This window comes from Octodon degus, unplaced genomic scaffold (genome assembly GCF_000260255.1).
Source record: "Octodon degus isolate 3935 unplaced genomic scaffold, OctDeg1.0 scaffold00004, whole genome shotgun sequence".
In the NCBI taxonomy this organism is placed as follows: Eukaryota; Metazoa; Chordata; class Mammalia; order Rodentia; family Octodontidae; genus Octodon; species Octodon degus.
Window position 1 is genome coordinate 12,913,636 of NW_004524580.1, and position 14,450 is coordinate 12,928,085.

At 35.3% G+C, this 14,450-nt stretch overlaps 1 protein-coding gene across 1 annotated transcript in view; it reads left to right on the forward strand.

Moving 5' to 3' along the window:
• Positions 1-8,124: 8,124 nt before the first annotated feature.
• Positions 8,125-14,450, forward strand: part of Lrriq1 (leucine rich repeats and IQ motif containing 1) — a 238,734-nt gene continuing 232,408 nt past the window's right edge. Inside the window, exons 1-2 of the mRNA XM_023716257.1 lie at positions 8,125-8,165; positions 11,611-11,778. Coding sequence (XP_023572025.1) covers positions 11,635-11,778 — 144 coding nt within the window. The 5' untranslated portion in view covers positions 8,125-8,165; positions 11,611-11,634. The remainder of the gene's footprint in view (positions 8,166-11,610; positions 11,779-14,450) is intronic.

The window sequence follows — 14,450 nt, forward strand, 5'->3', positions numbered from 1 at the left end:
CAAGGCTCGTTATGAAATAGAAATGAAAACTTATATTCCTCCTAAGGAGAAACAAAAAAGAAGTTCAAGGATCCCAATGTGCCCAAAGAGGCCTCCTTTAGCTTTCTTCTTGTTCTGTTCTGAGTATCGCCCAAATATCAAAGGAGAACATCCTGGCCTCTCCATTGGTGATGTCGCCAAGAAACTTGGAGAAATGTGGAATAATCCTGCAGCAGATGACAAGCAGCCATACGAGAAGAAGGCTGCTAAGCTGAAGGAGAAGTATGAAAAGGACATCGCTGCCTACCGGGCTAAAGGAAAACCTGAAGCAGCAAAAAATGGAGCCATCAAGGCTGAAAAACAGGTTCTTGTTGGTGCACAGCACAAATTAGTTGTATACAGGGGTGGTAGGTTTTGGTGTTCACTTGTCTCTGATGTAGCTTATACAAAACAATTGTTGTTCTGTTAACTGAATACCACTCCATAATTGAAAAAAAAAAAGTTGCAACTGTTTTGTTGACATTTTGAATGCTTCTAAGAAAATACAATTTTTTATTAAAAAAAGATAATGCTAACTTTTACAGTACACATTCAAAATAACAACAGTCTCTAATTCTACCTGCTTACGTCCTTCCTCATATATTTTTCTTCCAGAACCAGTTGTCATTATATTTCAATAGTTAGTTAGTTGTTTCCTACCTAAGGAATCTTTGAATTTTTATTCCTTTGTTGTCTTAGTTGTAGTTAGAGTCATTTTATAAAAGTGTTACAACATGCAATGTTTTAAAATATGCAGTGCTTAAGTAACATGATGAAACCAGATATAAAGAGATTAGTTTTAAGATACTTACCCCTAACTTATTTGGTGAGGTGTAGCCTGCACTGGGAAATGGAGAAATGAGAAATCTCTGCATTAAACTCTATATTTTCGATCCCTACTTTGACCTGAAGTCATATGCTTGTCAGAATTCCCAAGGTTCTTCCTTTGACTTTGAGGGGTGTTGCCAGGATTCCTGGATTTTTTTTCTAACGTCTGCTCTATCTCAGTGCGACTTACAGTGGGAAAGAATGCCTGGTTTTTATTTCATTTTTTCTGTAGAATGTTGTAGATCTCATCTTCCTTGCTTTAGTGCTATGTACTGCAGCGTGTGGGAAAGTTATGACCCTCTCGCACAGTCTGAACAAGAACTTAATCCCAAAGTCCTGGCCTCTGTCTGTCTGCAAATGAGAAAGAAAAAAGTGACTAGTGAACCAGAAAGGACTTCATTAATCCTGGTGTGAAACACTGCAGGCATGGACTTGAGTATCCATGTGAAATAATTAGTGTATTAGACCGGGTCAAGCTGAAATACACTATCAAAAAGTCCCAATATAGAAGTCAGTTGACCTATTTCTCTCAGTTTAAGATGAATGTTTGGTTTTATTTCTCTTGGAAACACCAGAGTATCTCAGGCTGCTATTTCCTACATGTATTTAAAGTGTCATCCTTTATAGTACAGAAAGGAAAATGAGCAGATAGGCAAGCATTCTTTAAGCAAGGGGTGTGGGCGCTGTACACCTCACCTTTGCTAATTTTCCACTAGTGTAGACTTAGAAACACTCTGTAGACTGCCACACTCTGCTGCAGTTGCCCGCAACCACGTACATGAGATTAAGAAGAAAAGTGAACTAAAGTAGAGAAACCTCTGCCAAAGGCCCAGCAGTTAGGGAAGAACAATTACAAAGATTTTTAGGAGGAAAAAAAGAAAAGTTTGGATACAGTTTCAATATACATGGGGTCTGGAAAGGAATCGAGTTTCATCAGAGAAATTCCTGTAGGGTTGGTGAACAAAATCATAAGGATAATCACTGGATATAGAAAATTGAGAAAAATAGCTTAGAAGGAAAATTCAGAAATTTAATATTTAATGATTAACTTTGAAGCAATAGCATGCTAAAGTGTGGTTATAATCTATAAATCCTGGATAGCACAAGCTGTGCAGAGTTGAGCATAAATGAGAATTTTGAAAGGTTCAAGCCCACTTTTACAAAGTAAGAACACAAAGTATGAGCTCGTTGAAATCAACGGAAGGAGAGTCGAAAAGGACGAGAACTCAGTACTCTGAAGAAGACTCAACTTGGCAAAGGGAGCATTCATGACAAGTAAAAAAAAAACGCAACTCAGGGCAGAGAGTTAGGTCGCAGCAGCATGAATTTGAGCAAGGAACCAGGAAGACCTGCGCTGGTGTCTACCTGTGACGTAAGCGATGGGCGTGTGAGGTCTTCTCAACAGCAATCCCCCAGGCTTTCTATTTGATCACATCAGCTGCGGGCAGGAAGCAGAGATTGGAAACAGACTGTGAGGATGTGACACGGTCTTTAATTAAACAAGACAGCAGCTTTTGAGATTCAACATTATAAGCTACATGCTAAAAGGTATTATTACTCAATAATCACCTTTGCTCAGGAAAGAGAGATTAGAGAATACTGCATCTGCTCTGAGGCTGCTGGAATACTACAAGGACATTCTATATTTAAATTATATCACTGTCTTGATATGTTGAACTTTAAGTCCCTACAGAATATGATAAAAAAAATTTAAAAATTAGAATATATTTTAAAAATAGGCATACAGAATTATATACTTCTTATGTTTACACATAAGTCCAAAAATCTCACCATATACAAACTTGAAGCAGGACAGTCCCACAATATTCCTTTTCCTGTCTCCTGCTTACATTCACCACCCCCTTCTTCTTGAACATCCACCTACCTGAGAGACATCATAGCAGCAACTGGCATGTCATGACAAGCAGCCCATATTCAGAAGACCAGAATGACAGGCACTCCAAGCATGAAACTACTATTACAAATTATCATCTGCAGTGCAGTAGCTTAGCTCACAGGTATCAGTATATATAGTTAGTCAGGGTAAGAATCTTTCCAAATAACTGCTAGACTAAAAAATCTGAATATTCTCAGGATCATTGCCTTGCCCATCTTCTACATATAACTGTATGGTTTGACTTATTCGAGTTTCCTAGCTCTTCTTCTTTCCCACTCTTGATTAGTTAGTCCTTGAGATCCTGCTTTCCTTTTACTTGTATTATACCTTTCTGTTTGTATTTCTTCTTTTGAGTTCTTATACTAGGGAAACTATACGATATTTACACATGTGTGTCTGGTTTATTTCATTTATAAGTATATGTGCAAGTGGCATCCACTTCATACTTGATGAAGAATACCTGTACCATATTATGCCTCAGATGTTTGATATGCAGACAGATAGTGAGGTTAAGCTTCACAGCCTAAGTTTTATGGTAATAACAACAAGCTTGTCTTCTGGATAGTTAACAACCTAAGTTTGCAGACCAAAATTAGGTGAAAAGGAGGGCTGCAAGGAAAGCCAACATTTTGGACCTAGCCTTCTAAGGTCAATTAAGACTCAAGACATATGAGAACTTGCATTGTAATGTCATGTAACTCAGTAGTGTCCCAAATTTTCTGATCAAGGAGATTATGAGGCCAAAGAGGAAAGTGATCAATGATGTAGAGTGTGCCTAAGGAGAGTCACTTGGAGAGAAAGCATTCTCTCAGTCTTTCACAGAGAGCACATTGGCTAAGCAATGGCCGTGACTCACCCACATGGCTGACACTGACAAAAGATCTACAATCTGAGGTATAGGGTTTCAGGATAAATCCTGAGAGGATTTCACTGACCTTATCAAACCCAAAAGCTACAACTCTTGTTGCATAGGTCCTGCTTTACCTTGGTCTTAACCATCCAGCAGAAAAGTATAAAAACGAAGTATAAGAAGTAAAGCCATGCTGTTAGGTTGAGCTGTAGGGAACTCAGGTCAACAACTTCTGACATTGCCAGTCAAGCAGAAGACCCAATACTATTATGGGCTACTGGACTCTTTTAGAATATTTTGCTGAGTTTACACACCTACAATATTCAAATAATGGAACTTAACAAAAAAAGGGTATACAGATGAATGTCCATTTTGTATCTGTGTATTCAAAATGGTTAGGATAGATATAAAGTTAAATTCTCTTAATGAATAGAGTGATTTGTTCTTATGGTGTTTGTAAATAGGATATCATGCCTGCATCTTGTACAGCAATTAACCACTAGGAAGAATGTATGCAATGTGTTAATTATTGAAACTGTCCTACCAATTTGATTTTAAACTGTCTCATTGCTATTTGTTTATCAATAAAATTATGGGAAAAAATAAAAAAGAAAATATAAATTTTTAGAAATGATCAACTTACCCCTGGAATAGATTAACAGAGAAGAGAACCTTTGTGGAGGCAAAGAAGGAGAATAAGTGACTTTGGGGAGACAAGTGGTTCCAAAAGAATAACTAATAAATGGTACACTGTTTCCGAGTGGATTTTTTAATAAATAAATAAATAAATGCAAAGATTAAAAAATAAAAATAAATTATATCACTGTCATATGAAGGAGAAACAGCTGTGGAAATGTGTTTTTTTCTAAACTAAAATGGTTCCACAATTCAATTACATTTTTCAAAAATATATTATCCTTGTCAGATATCCTTTCTCTCATCCTTATATTCTCTCAATAAATATGTATTATTTGTTCTCACAAGTGAGTATGTTGTGTTAGAACATTAGGCTCCTCATTAACCAGGCTTAAAAATGACTCATAAAATATAAAGAAAATAAATACCTACTCAGGTGAAGGGTAATAGAAAAATTACCATACTCTATCTGAGGTAACAATTTTTAGATTACAATCAGCTATACATTTAGTAAAACATTACTTGTTTTTTTCCATAATTTTATTGATAAACAAATAGCGATGGGACAGTTTCAAACCAAATTGGTAGGGCAGTTTCAATAATTAACACATTGCATATATTCTTCCTACTGGTTATATGCTGTACAAGATAAGGACATGATATCCTATTTACAAACACTATTGGAACAAATTCCTCTATTCACTAAGACAATGTAACTTTATATCTATCTCAACCATGTTGAATGCACAGATACAAAATGGACATTCTTCTGCATCCCTTTTTCTTGTTTAGTTCCGTTATTTGAATATTATAGTGTGTTATCTCATTAAAATATTATAAAAGAGTCCAGTAGCCCATAATAGTATTGGGTTTTCTGCTTGACTGGCAATGTCAGAAGTTGTTGACCTGAGTTCCCTACCGCTCAACATCACACCATGGCTTTACTTCTTATACTTCATTTTTATACTTTTCTGCTGGATGGCTAAGACCAAGATAAAGCAAGACCTATGTAACAAGAGTTGTAGCTTTTGGGTCTGATAAGGTCAGTGAAATCCCCTCAGGATTTATCCTGAGATCCTGTACCTCAGATTGTAGATCTTTTGTCAGTGTCAGCCATGTGGATGAGTCACGGCCATTGCTTGGCCAATGTGCTCCCTGTGAAAGCCTGAGAGAATGTTTTCTCCCCATGTGACTCTCCTGAGGCACACTCTACATCACTGATCACTTTCCTCTTTAGCCCCATAATCTCCTTGATCAGAAAATTTTGAACCTACTGAGTTGCGTGACGTTACAGTAGAAATTCTCATACTTCCTGAGTCTTAATTGACCTTGGAAGACTAGGGCCAAAATGTTGGCCTTCCTTGAGGCCCTCCTTTTTCTCTAATTTTGGTCTGCAAACTTAGGTTGTTAACCATCCAGAAGAAAAGTTTGTTGTTATTACCATAAAACCTAGGCTGTTAAGCTTAACCTCACTATCTGTCTGAATATTAAACATCTTAGGCATAACATGGAACAGGTATTTTTCATCAAGTATTGATATGTTGAACTTTAAGTCTCATCGTAAAGAACATTAAGTTCTCTATGATGAAAAAAGTTAAAATTTAGAATATATTTTAAAATAGGCATAAAGAATTATATAATTCTTATGTTTACACATAAGTCCAAAAATCTCACCATATACAAACTTGAAGCAGGACAGTCCCACAATATTCCTTTTCCTGTCTCCTGCTTACATTCACCACCCCCTTCTTCTTGAACATCCACCTACCTGAGAGACATCATAGCAGCAACTGGCATGTCATGACAAGCAGCCCATATTCAGAAGACCAGAATGACAGGCACTCCAAGCATGAAACTACTATTACAAATTATCATCTGCAGTGCAGTAGCTTAGCTCACAGGTATCAGTATATATAGTTAGTCAGGGTAAGAATCTTTCCAAATAACTGCTAGACTAAAAAATCTGAATATTCTCAGGATCATTGCCTTGCCCATCTTCTACATATAACTGTATGGTTTGACTTATTCGAGTTTCCTAGCTCTTCTTCTTTCCCACTCTTGATTAGTTAGTCCTTGAGATCCTGCTTTCCTTTTACTTGTATTATAACTTTCTATTTGTATTTCTTCTTTTGAGTTCTTATACTAGGGAGACTATACCATATTTACACATGTGTGTCTGGTCTATTTCACTTATGAGTATATGTTCAAGTGGCATCTACTTCAATATAAAGGCTTTGAGTTTATCATTCTTTATAGCTGAGTAATACTCCATTGTATAAAAATACCACACCTTTTTCATCCATGGTAAAACATTACTTGTTGAAAAACTATTGTTTCAAGTTAAATTTACTGATAATCTATGGCTATGTCGGGTAATTGTTGCATTCAGTTCCTTTTTATGAGTAATATTCTAGTTCAGTTATGAATATCCAGTAGTCGGTGATCTTTCAAAGTAAAAATTGGAAAAATTGAAAGTAGAAATCTCCTGAGAAATGGATTGGCTCATCTTTAGAAGGACTTTCTATATATCTGTGCTCTCACAAGGTTAGTGTGCATGTTGTGTTCAAAATTATTTGAGTTCTAAAACCAATCTTTAAAAATTAGTTCTGTAAAATTGATTAGCAAAGGTTTCAATGCATTTTAGGAAAATCCTAGTAGTTTGACAATCATAAATAAAGTTAATCTTAAAATATTACATACATAAGGGGTCGTGGTGGCATAAGCTTGTTGTCCTAGGAGTTGGGAGGCTGAGTCAGGAGGACTGTCATGAGTTCAATTCCAGGCTGGGCTATTTAGTGTTTTCAAGGGCATCCTGGGCTACATGGAGAGACTCTGTCTCATTAAAAAAATAAAAAAGATATTATATGTGATATGGTAGCCTAACCATTTTAAACGAAACTTTTAATTGCCCCCAACTCAGTAATAAAGCTAATTAATGACTGTAGAAGATAGATTTTAAGCCAGGCATTGTTTATTTTTACAAAGTTATTATCTTGTAAGTAAGAAATAGTGGTTTTATATCTGATATCTAATTTATCATCCTATTTTATTTGTTCTTGTATGGTGCAGTTTATTGCTACCAGGAAACGCAGTTTAATTTCCTTCAGAGGATTAATGACATGTTTGCTTTTATTGTATTGTCTAGCAGGTGTGTTTCGCAATAATGCCTAACCACTTCCTTTTGAAATTGAATGCCTTATTTGCGAACTTGAAAAATATACAAACAGGAAATTGCAAATTAAAAATTAAATTTCATGTGTATGAACTCTTGTATATTATCTTCACAGAAGAAATCTTGATGAATTTTTAAATTAAAATTAAACACAGTGATGTGTGGCTAGATCTTCAAATTTTCATTAAAATAGTGGATTTTGATTAATATTTTACATAAAAGATACCTAGAAAAGAAGTTTTAGAATTTTCACCCCATATATCCCCTTTGAAGTTTCTGATTAGCATTGATAATAACTGATGTTTTCTTTTGATAATCAGTTTTCACGGATTGCGACCAATTTATTGGCTTTTCCTCTGTACTTCGAGGTCCCACAAATCACTTTCAGAATTAAGGTTTTATAGAAAGAACAATTTATTCATAGGTAACAGTATTTATTGGATACCAGCATAAATTTAGATAGCTCAGAAATAACTTAAAGGTCAGGTGACATTTACTTGAATAATTATGACAAGAATGCCACCTCCTCATTAACTATTTTCCAAAATTGTTTAACTGTAAAAGCGACTTGGAAGGACAACTGCTCATCCAGTTCCTGCAACACAGCGTTCCGTCCAACTCAGAATCGCACTCTGTTTGTCCCTCTGCGGCACCTGTAAGGAAAAGCTGCCGGAGCCGCCTTGGAATTGGCTGTTGCTGTGGTTACGATTTGTTTACAGGGTGTGGCAGTCCTGGGAGTCAGCCGGGAGGTTTTGCAGTTGACGGTGAGCGGGAGCCCCGGGAAACCCGGGGGAGTCGCGTTGGGGCTGGCGCGGTGGCGCTGAGGGAGGGTCGGGGAGCTGCACCCCTCTCGGCTGGAGCCAGGCTCCCCGAAAGGGCTGGCCCCGGCCCGGGGTCCCTTCTACGCCGGGGTCGTCTAAGGCGGCGCTGCCTCTCCTGCAAGGAAATCCCAAGGCACAGGTTCGAAACACTGCTAGTTTAAATTGAGGGGTGCTGCAGGTGTAAAATACACACCAGCTTTCAAGAATCAGTGCGCAAAACAAGAACGCAAAATTTGTGCGTTTTTCTTCATACTTTACGGCTTGAGGATGTAGCTCAGTAGTAGAACGCGTGCCTGTTGTCCCGCAGTGCAAAGTAAGGATAATTTTATATCGATTATATGTTGAAACAACATTTTGGTGATATGAGGTTAAATAATCTCTTAAAATTAATTTCATGTGTTTTTCATTGTCAAAATTTGCTACTAGAAAATTAAAGTTTGCATTTGTGTTCAAATATAGAAACACTGGGTCGGACTGAGCTAAAGAGGCTGCCGGAGAGCAGACGGGAGGGTCAAAAGGAACAGACTGGAACCTTCTCTCTGCTCTCCGTCCCTCTCGCTACACACACTTTTATGTACACGCATTCTCTACTTTGTAATAGAATATAAAAATTTAACTTCCCAGCCAACAAACCTTTTGAATTGCATTTTTTTGTATAGGGCTTATATCATTTACTGTTATGTTTTGCTTTACTTTGAAAGGAGAAGGGTGTGAATAAAATTGAGTATTTTTTGATGAGCTTTTGGAATTATGGAATAGTATATATTCATAATTAAAATACTCAAAATGAAGATCTGGGTTGAAAATGGAATATGCCCCAATCTCTCACAGAAGGTTACCTTGTCTGAAAACGCGCGCGCGTGTGTATGTGTGTATGGTTAGTGTACCCACCCTTCCAAGATCTCATGTAGCATTTTATGAATACATGATAAATTCTGGAACACTTTTAGTGTTAAGATCATTTCAAATTTGGGATAAAATTAAAATTTTCCAAAGGTAATTGTAGGTTTACTGCAAGTTTTAAGAAGCAATACAAACACATTCTTTTGTCCAGTGTCTCTCAGTGGTAATATTTTGAAACTGTACTATAATAAAACCAGAATATTGACCTTGAATTAACACATTAATCTTGCTCATATTTCCTCATTTTTACTTGTACTCATTTATGTGTATTGTCTTATACAGTGTCAATCATTGTATTTGTTCATCTACCTCCTACCACTGAAGTGAACAGCTTTAACGCAAGGATCCCCCAGATTGCCTTTGTGTAACCCCAGGCTCTTGCCTACCACCCACACCCCCCTCAACTCCCTAAGTACTGATCTATTCCTCATTTATAAGATGCTGCCAAATCAATAATGTTATGTAAATGAAATCATATGAATGTTATGTTTGGGTTTTTGCTTATAACTAGAGAAGTTACATAGAGATTCACAGAGATTGTCTGTGTTGTTGCAGGTATCTATAGTTAATTCCTTCTATTACTGAATAATGGTATGGTACAGATTTGCATGAATTTATTTAAGCACTCACTTATGGGGGGCTATTTTGGTTGTTTCCAGGTTGGAGGTAGTATGCCAGATTTTTTAAAGTATTTATATGTAACTTTCCATGTAAAGATTATTTTTCATTTCTCTGGGACAAGACTAGAATTCAGGTAATACATAAAAAGTAGTCTCATTAAATCACTTTCATGTAAAATATAGCTGTTTATGCCTGTAATTAGAAGCAAGGCAGGCACTGATCAGTTTTATCGCAGGAAGAGTTTCAGTGTTTAGGAGGGGAAAAGGACTAGAGGAATAAAAATGTGTGAAGAGGTACTGAACAGAAGGAGTAATGAGCATGAATCAGTAAGATGCAAAGTTACAAATAGCACCTTATTAAGAAAGAGAGTTTCTCCCACAGAGGATGGAGAAGAAAAGATTTTATGAAAAGATATGGAAGATGAGAGTGTCTCATTTTCCTTGTTAACTAGAAACATACTCGTGGAAAACTTGCAACTTGTTTCATTTAATGACCATGTTTGTGGCAGACAGCACTGCCGTGAATATGTATGGTGTGTCCTCAAATGTTGGATTTCAGTTAAATGAGTAAAAGAAGGAATTAGAGGAAGGAAAATTAGGAGAAGAATGAAGAAAAATCTGGAAAACTTGTGGAAAGGCACCTTGAGAGAATTAAATTTTAAGAGACTGTCATGAAAAATAAATAATACTGGTTAGTATCTTTTCAAACTTTTTTGAGCCAACACATAAATTTGAAAAACCTAAGCAATACAAAAATGCATTGCATTGTGATTGAAGCATATATACATCCATACACACTTGTGATGGAAATAAAATTAAACAGTTTTGCCTTTAATATAGACGATCAAATTATATTTTCTAGCCTATCGTGACTTTTTCTGTTTTATTCTATTCTATCATTAAACTCCGTTAGTAAGAGCCAGTAAATCACTTAGCCTACTAATGGGTCATGATATATGATGTGGATGCTATGAGGGTAGGTGAGGAACCAAGGGATTGCTTGGCAGAAGAGGACCTTGACTGAGTTTGGGGACTATTTAGTGGTGGGAAAAGTACTAACTTCAGATTCAGCATCTCTGAGTTAAGAGCTGGTCCCTGTTAGATATTAGCATAATAATATCAGACCGTTAAGTGACCTCTTCCAACCTTGGTTTTCTCATTTACAGTGATCATAGTGATATTTAGCTTATTGTTTTTGTTGGAAGGTCATCAATTACCTAAGTATATTCTGGCGTCTCCCTAGTCACAGATACTCAAAGCGTAGACACTGATGAGGGTGATGAGGAATACGATGATGATAACGTAGAGATACAGCATACTGCTGGACGGTTACAAGAATTGAGGATTTAAACAAAGCAAGTATTTAGGTGATAGGCCATATATTAGCTGTCATGATGTGTTAAGTTAGCAAAGGCATGTAGTTATCTCTAGCAAGATTTTCAGAAATCTGTTCACAAACAAGGTAAACCACATCTTTCTCTTATATATAGTCTGTGGCTGTTCTCTTGAGTATTTTCATGTCTTAAGTATTCAAGCTGTTCAAAAATATTTTGCTACTCATTTATCCCTGAGTAGTATGACTTTGAAGCTTCTAAGGACAGGAAAAGAAGCCAGTCTATTCACTATAATTTTCCCTTGAAGAATCCAAAATAATATTAAATTTGATCACATTGTCAAACATTTCAAAAGGAGAATGAATGAAGTGATGAAACAAAGCTGTTAAACATGTGGTGCAACAGAAGATGTGGTAGAGGCGATAAGCAGAAATGTATTACCATACATTAGATTGGGCTAGTGTGACAGATGAAAGAACCCATAGTATTGAGGGACCCAGGACCTACTAGGCTCTTTATGTTTCTTTAAAGGGTTCTTTTTTATGATGAAGAATAATGGAGGCCAGTGATGATGATGATGCAAAACTCGAAGAAGAAATAGAAGCTGAGTTGGATAAAATCAGCATTTCCTCCTTGGAAGAAGAAGAAGAGACTGAGAGCGATTCAGTGTCAGAAACCCTGAGCTATGACAGTGACATCGTAAGTGCTCACTGCTGAACTTTTAATCGCTACTATGAATTGTGCATAGTGGTGTTCAAATATAAGGACTATATTGAAGATAGATTATTCGTGATTGCCACTATATAGACATGCATTTTGTAAAACAGACACTATATATGGTTTTTTATTTTTTTCGTACTTCATCATGAGCATTTCAATGAGATTAGATTACATGAAAAAAAAAAAACAAACATGTGTGAAATATTTAGGCCCTTTATAGATGTAGCTTCTTTTGTGTATCAAATAGATAATCTTTTCACTTGTGAGTTTTCCCATAGTTTATAAGCTTACAAATTTCATTCATTATGAAGTCCAAAGCAATCTACAGTCTATAAAAATCTATTATGTTATATGTATTTTTTTACTAAGAAGTCTATAATCCATGAACTCTTCCTTTCAATAGATCATAATAATTACTTTTTTCTTATCTTTTTAATTATTTAACTATTCTTGCATTCCTATATGTGGTTATCTGAGCAACAGATTTAACAGTAAAAGTACATACTATAACAACCATTCTTAATTTTCTATTCTTGTTTTGAAATTCTGTACCATATGTATTATTATATGTTGCTCTCTTCCTTTGTTTTTGCTTTTGTTTTTGTCCCTTAAGATAAAATTAAAAAAAACTATAAGCCTGTCATAATTTACAGGAATGGTATGAAATATAGATCTAATTTAAATTTTCCCTGAATATACTTAGTTAATATCCCCATTGTCCTTTTTATTTTCTTCTTTTTTTTCCATTTGATGTATTTGATATAGGGTCTCACTATACAGCTCAGACTTGTAGTAATTCTCCTGTTTTCAGCCTCCCCAGTGTTGGGCTTACAGTCATGCACCACCTTGCCCAGACTCAGTTGCTGCTCAGTGTGCCTGGAGGCAGACCAGTGCACTGTGTAGGACCAGAGATTGAACCTTGGTCCTTGTGCTTGCCAGAGCAGGCCCTTAGTCTGCTGAGCTATGTTGCTGGCTCTTGTCCTTTCTCTTCATCATTGGTTTGTCATGTGTTTTGCATACATCTAGTTCTAATATACCAGGCCTCTTAAAATTATTTGTTCTTTTTCATTTTCTTGTTAATTTTTCAAAATTATAGTTTAATGTTTTTAATATCAGAGGGATAAAATGCTTTTAATTATTTTACCATGTTGAAATTTTGTTAACTAAGATTTTATAAAACAGAACAACTCATTTTAAAGTTCTTAAAATAATTCTATTTGAATTTTTAACTAGGATTACACTAAACTTAACTATGACTTTTAGTAAAAGGCGAAAGATTTATATGATCTGAAGAGAAACCAGACTATAACTATGACTTTTAGACATTTATTTTCTACATCTATTTTTCTTTTAGCCAGTCAATATATATGAGATAAAGGATACTGCAATTCTTCATTTGAATATGACATCCATCACAGTAATGATTTTATTATATTTTTCTACACAAAGGCAAAGAATACAATTTAAAGCTCTTCTAACTTCAGATAAACCAATATCATTTATGTAATTCTGGATAAATATTGTAACTAGGGAAAGATACAAGTAAAATTGAAAGATTCAGGGATTACCAGTTGTATTCCACAGGATTAAAAGTTTACATTAAAAGAAGCCAGCAGTCTTTTAATGTAAACTTCTGCATTTTATTTATTTTTCATTTTTCTTTTTATACTACATGTTACATATCTCACGGGGAGCTAGTACATGTACACAGGACATGTACATAGAATCTTCCATCTTCTTCCCTTCTCCCTTCCCTCATTCCCCCTCTTTACATCTCAGTTCCCTTTCCATTTTTCAAAAGACCTATCTCCCTAACTCCTCTTATCTTTTATTTTCCTCTTTACTTATATTTTGGGTTTCTTATATATGAAGAATCATCCAATTTAAATTTGTATCTGATTTATTTCACTTAGCATTATGGTCCAAGGCACATTCATTTTCCTCCTTTTTGGTAAATTTATCCTCCTTTTTGATAAAATAGTACTCCATTGTCAATAACATAATTTATCAATAACATATCTTCCTTACTCATTCATTTTTTGATGAATGTAGCAACTGCTTCCATTTGGTTGTATGAATTGTATTGCTATGAACATGATTATGCATGTTTCACTGTAAAATGAAACTTTGTTTTGGGAAGAAATATAGAAGGAGAATACCAGAGTTAAATGGAGTTTCTAGATTTAGTTTTTGTAGAGTATGTACTTTCATTTCCATAATGGTTGTACTAGTTTACAGCCACACCAAAAGTACAGCGAAGTTCATTTTTCTTCACTGCCTCAATGAGATTTGCTATTATATGATTTCTTATTGATAGTCATTCTTTCTGGAGAAAGGTGGAATCTTAGTGTTGCTTTAGTTAGCATTTCTCCAATGGTCAGATGTATTGAGTATGTTTTCATGTAATTAATAAACATTTATACTTTTTTTTAAACAAGAATCCTAATTGTTTATTTTTTCCTTACAAGTGTATCTCAGAAATTCTGAATATCATTGTATTTATAACTGGCTAACTTTTCATAAGGAGACACAATAGTGCCCTAATTTCATGAATCAAAGTTTGTTTAATCAACTATATTTCAAGGAATATAGGTTCATTCCAGAACTTTTATTTATTTTTTTGTTTATTTTTTTTTGTTTTTTAAAATATT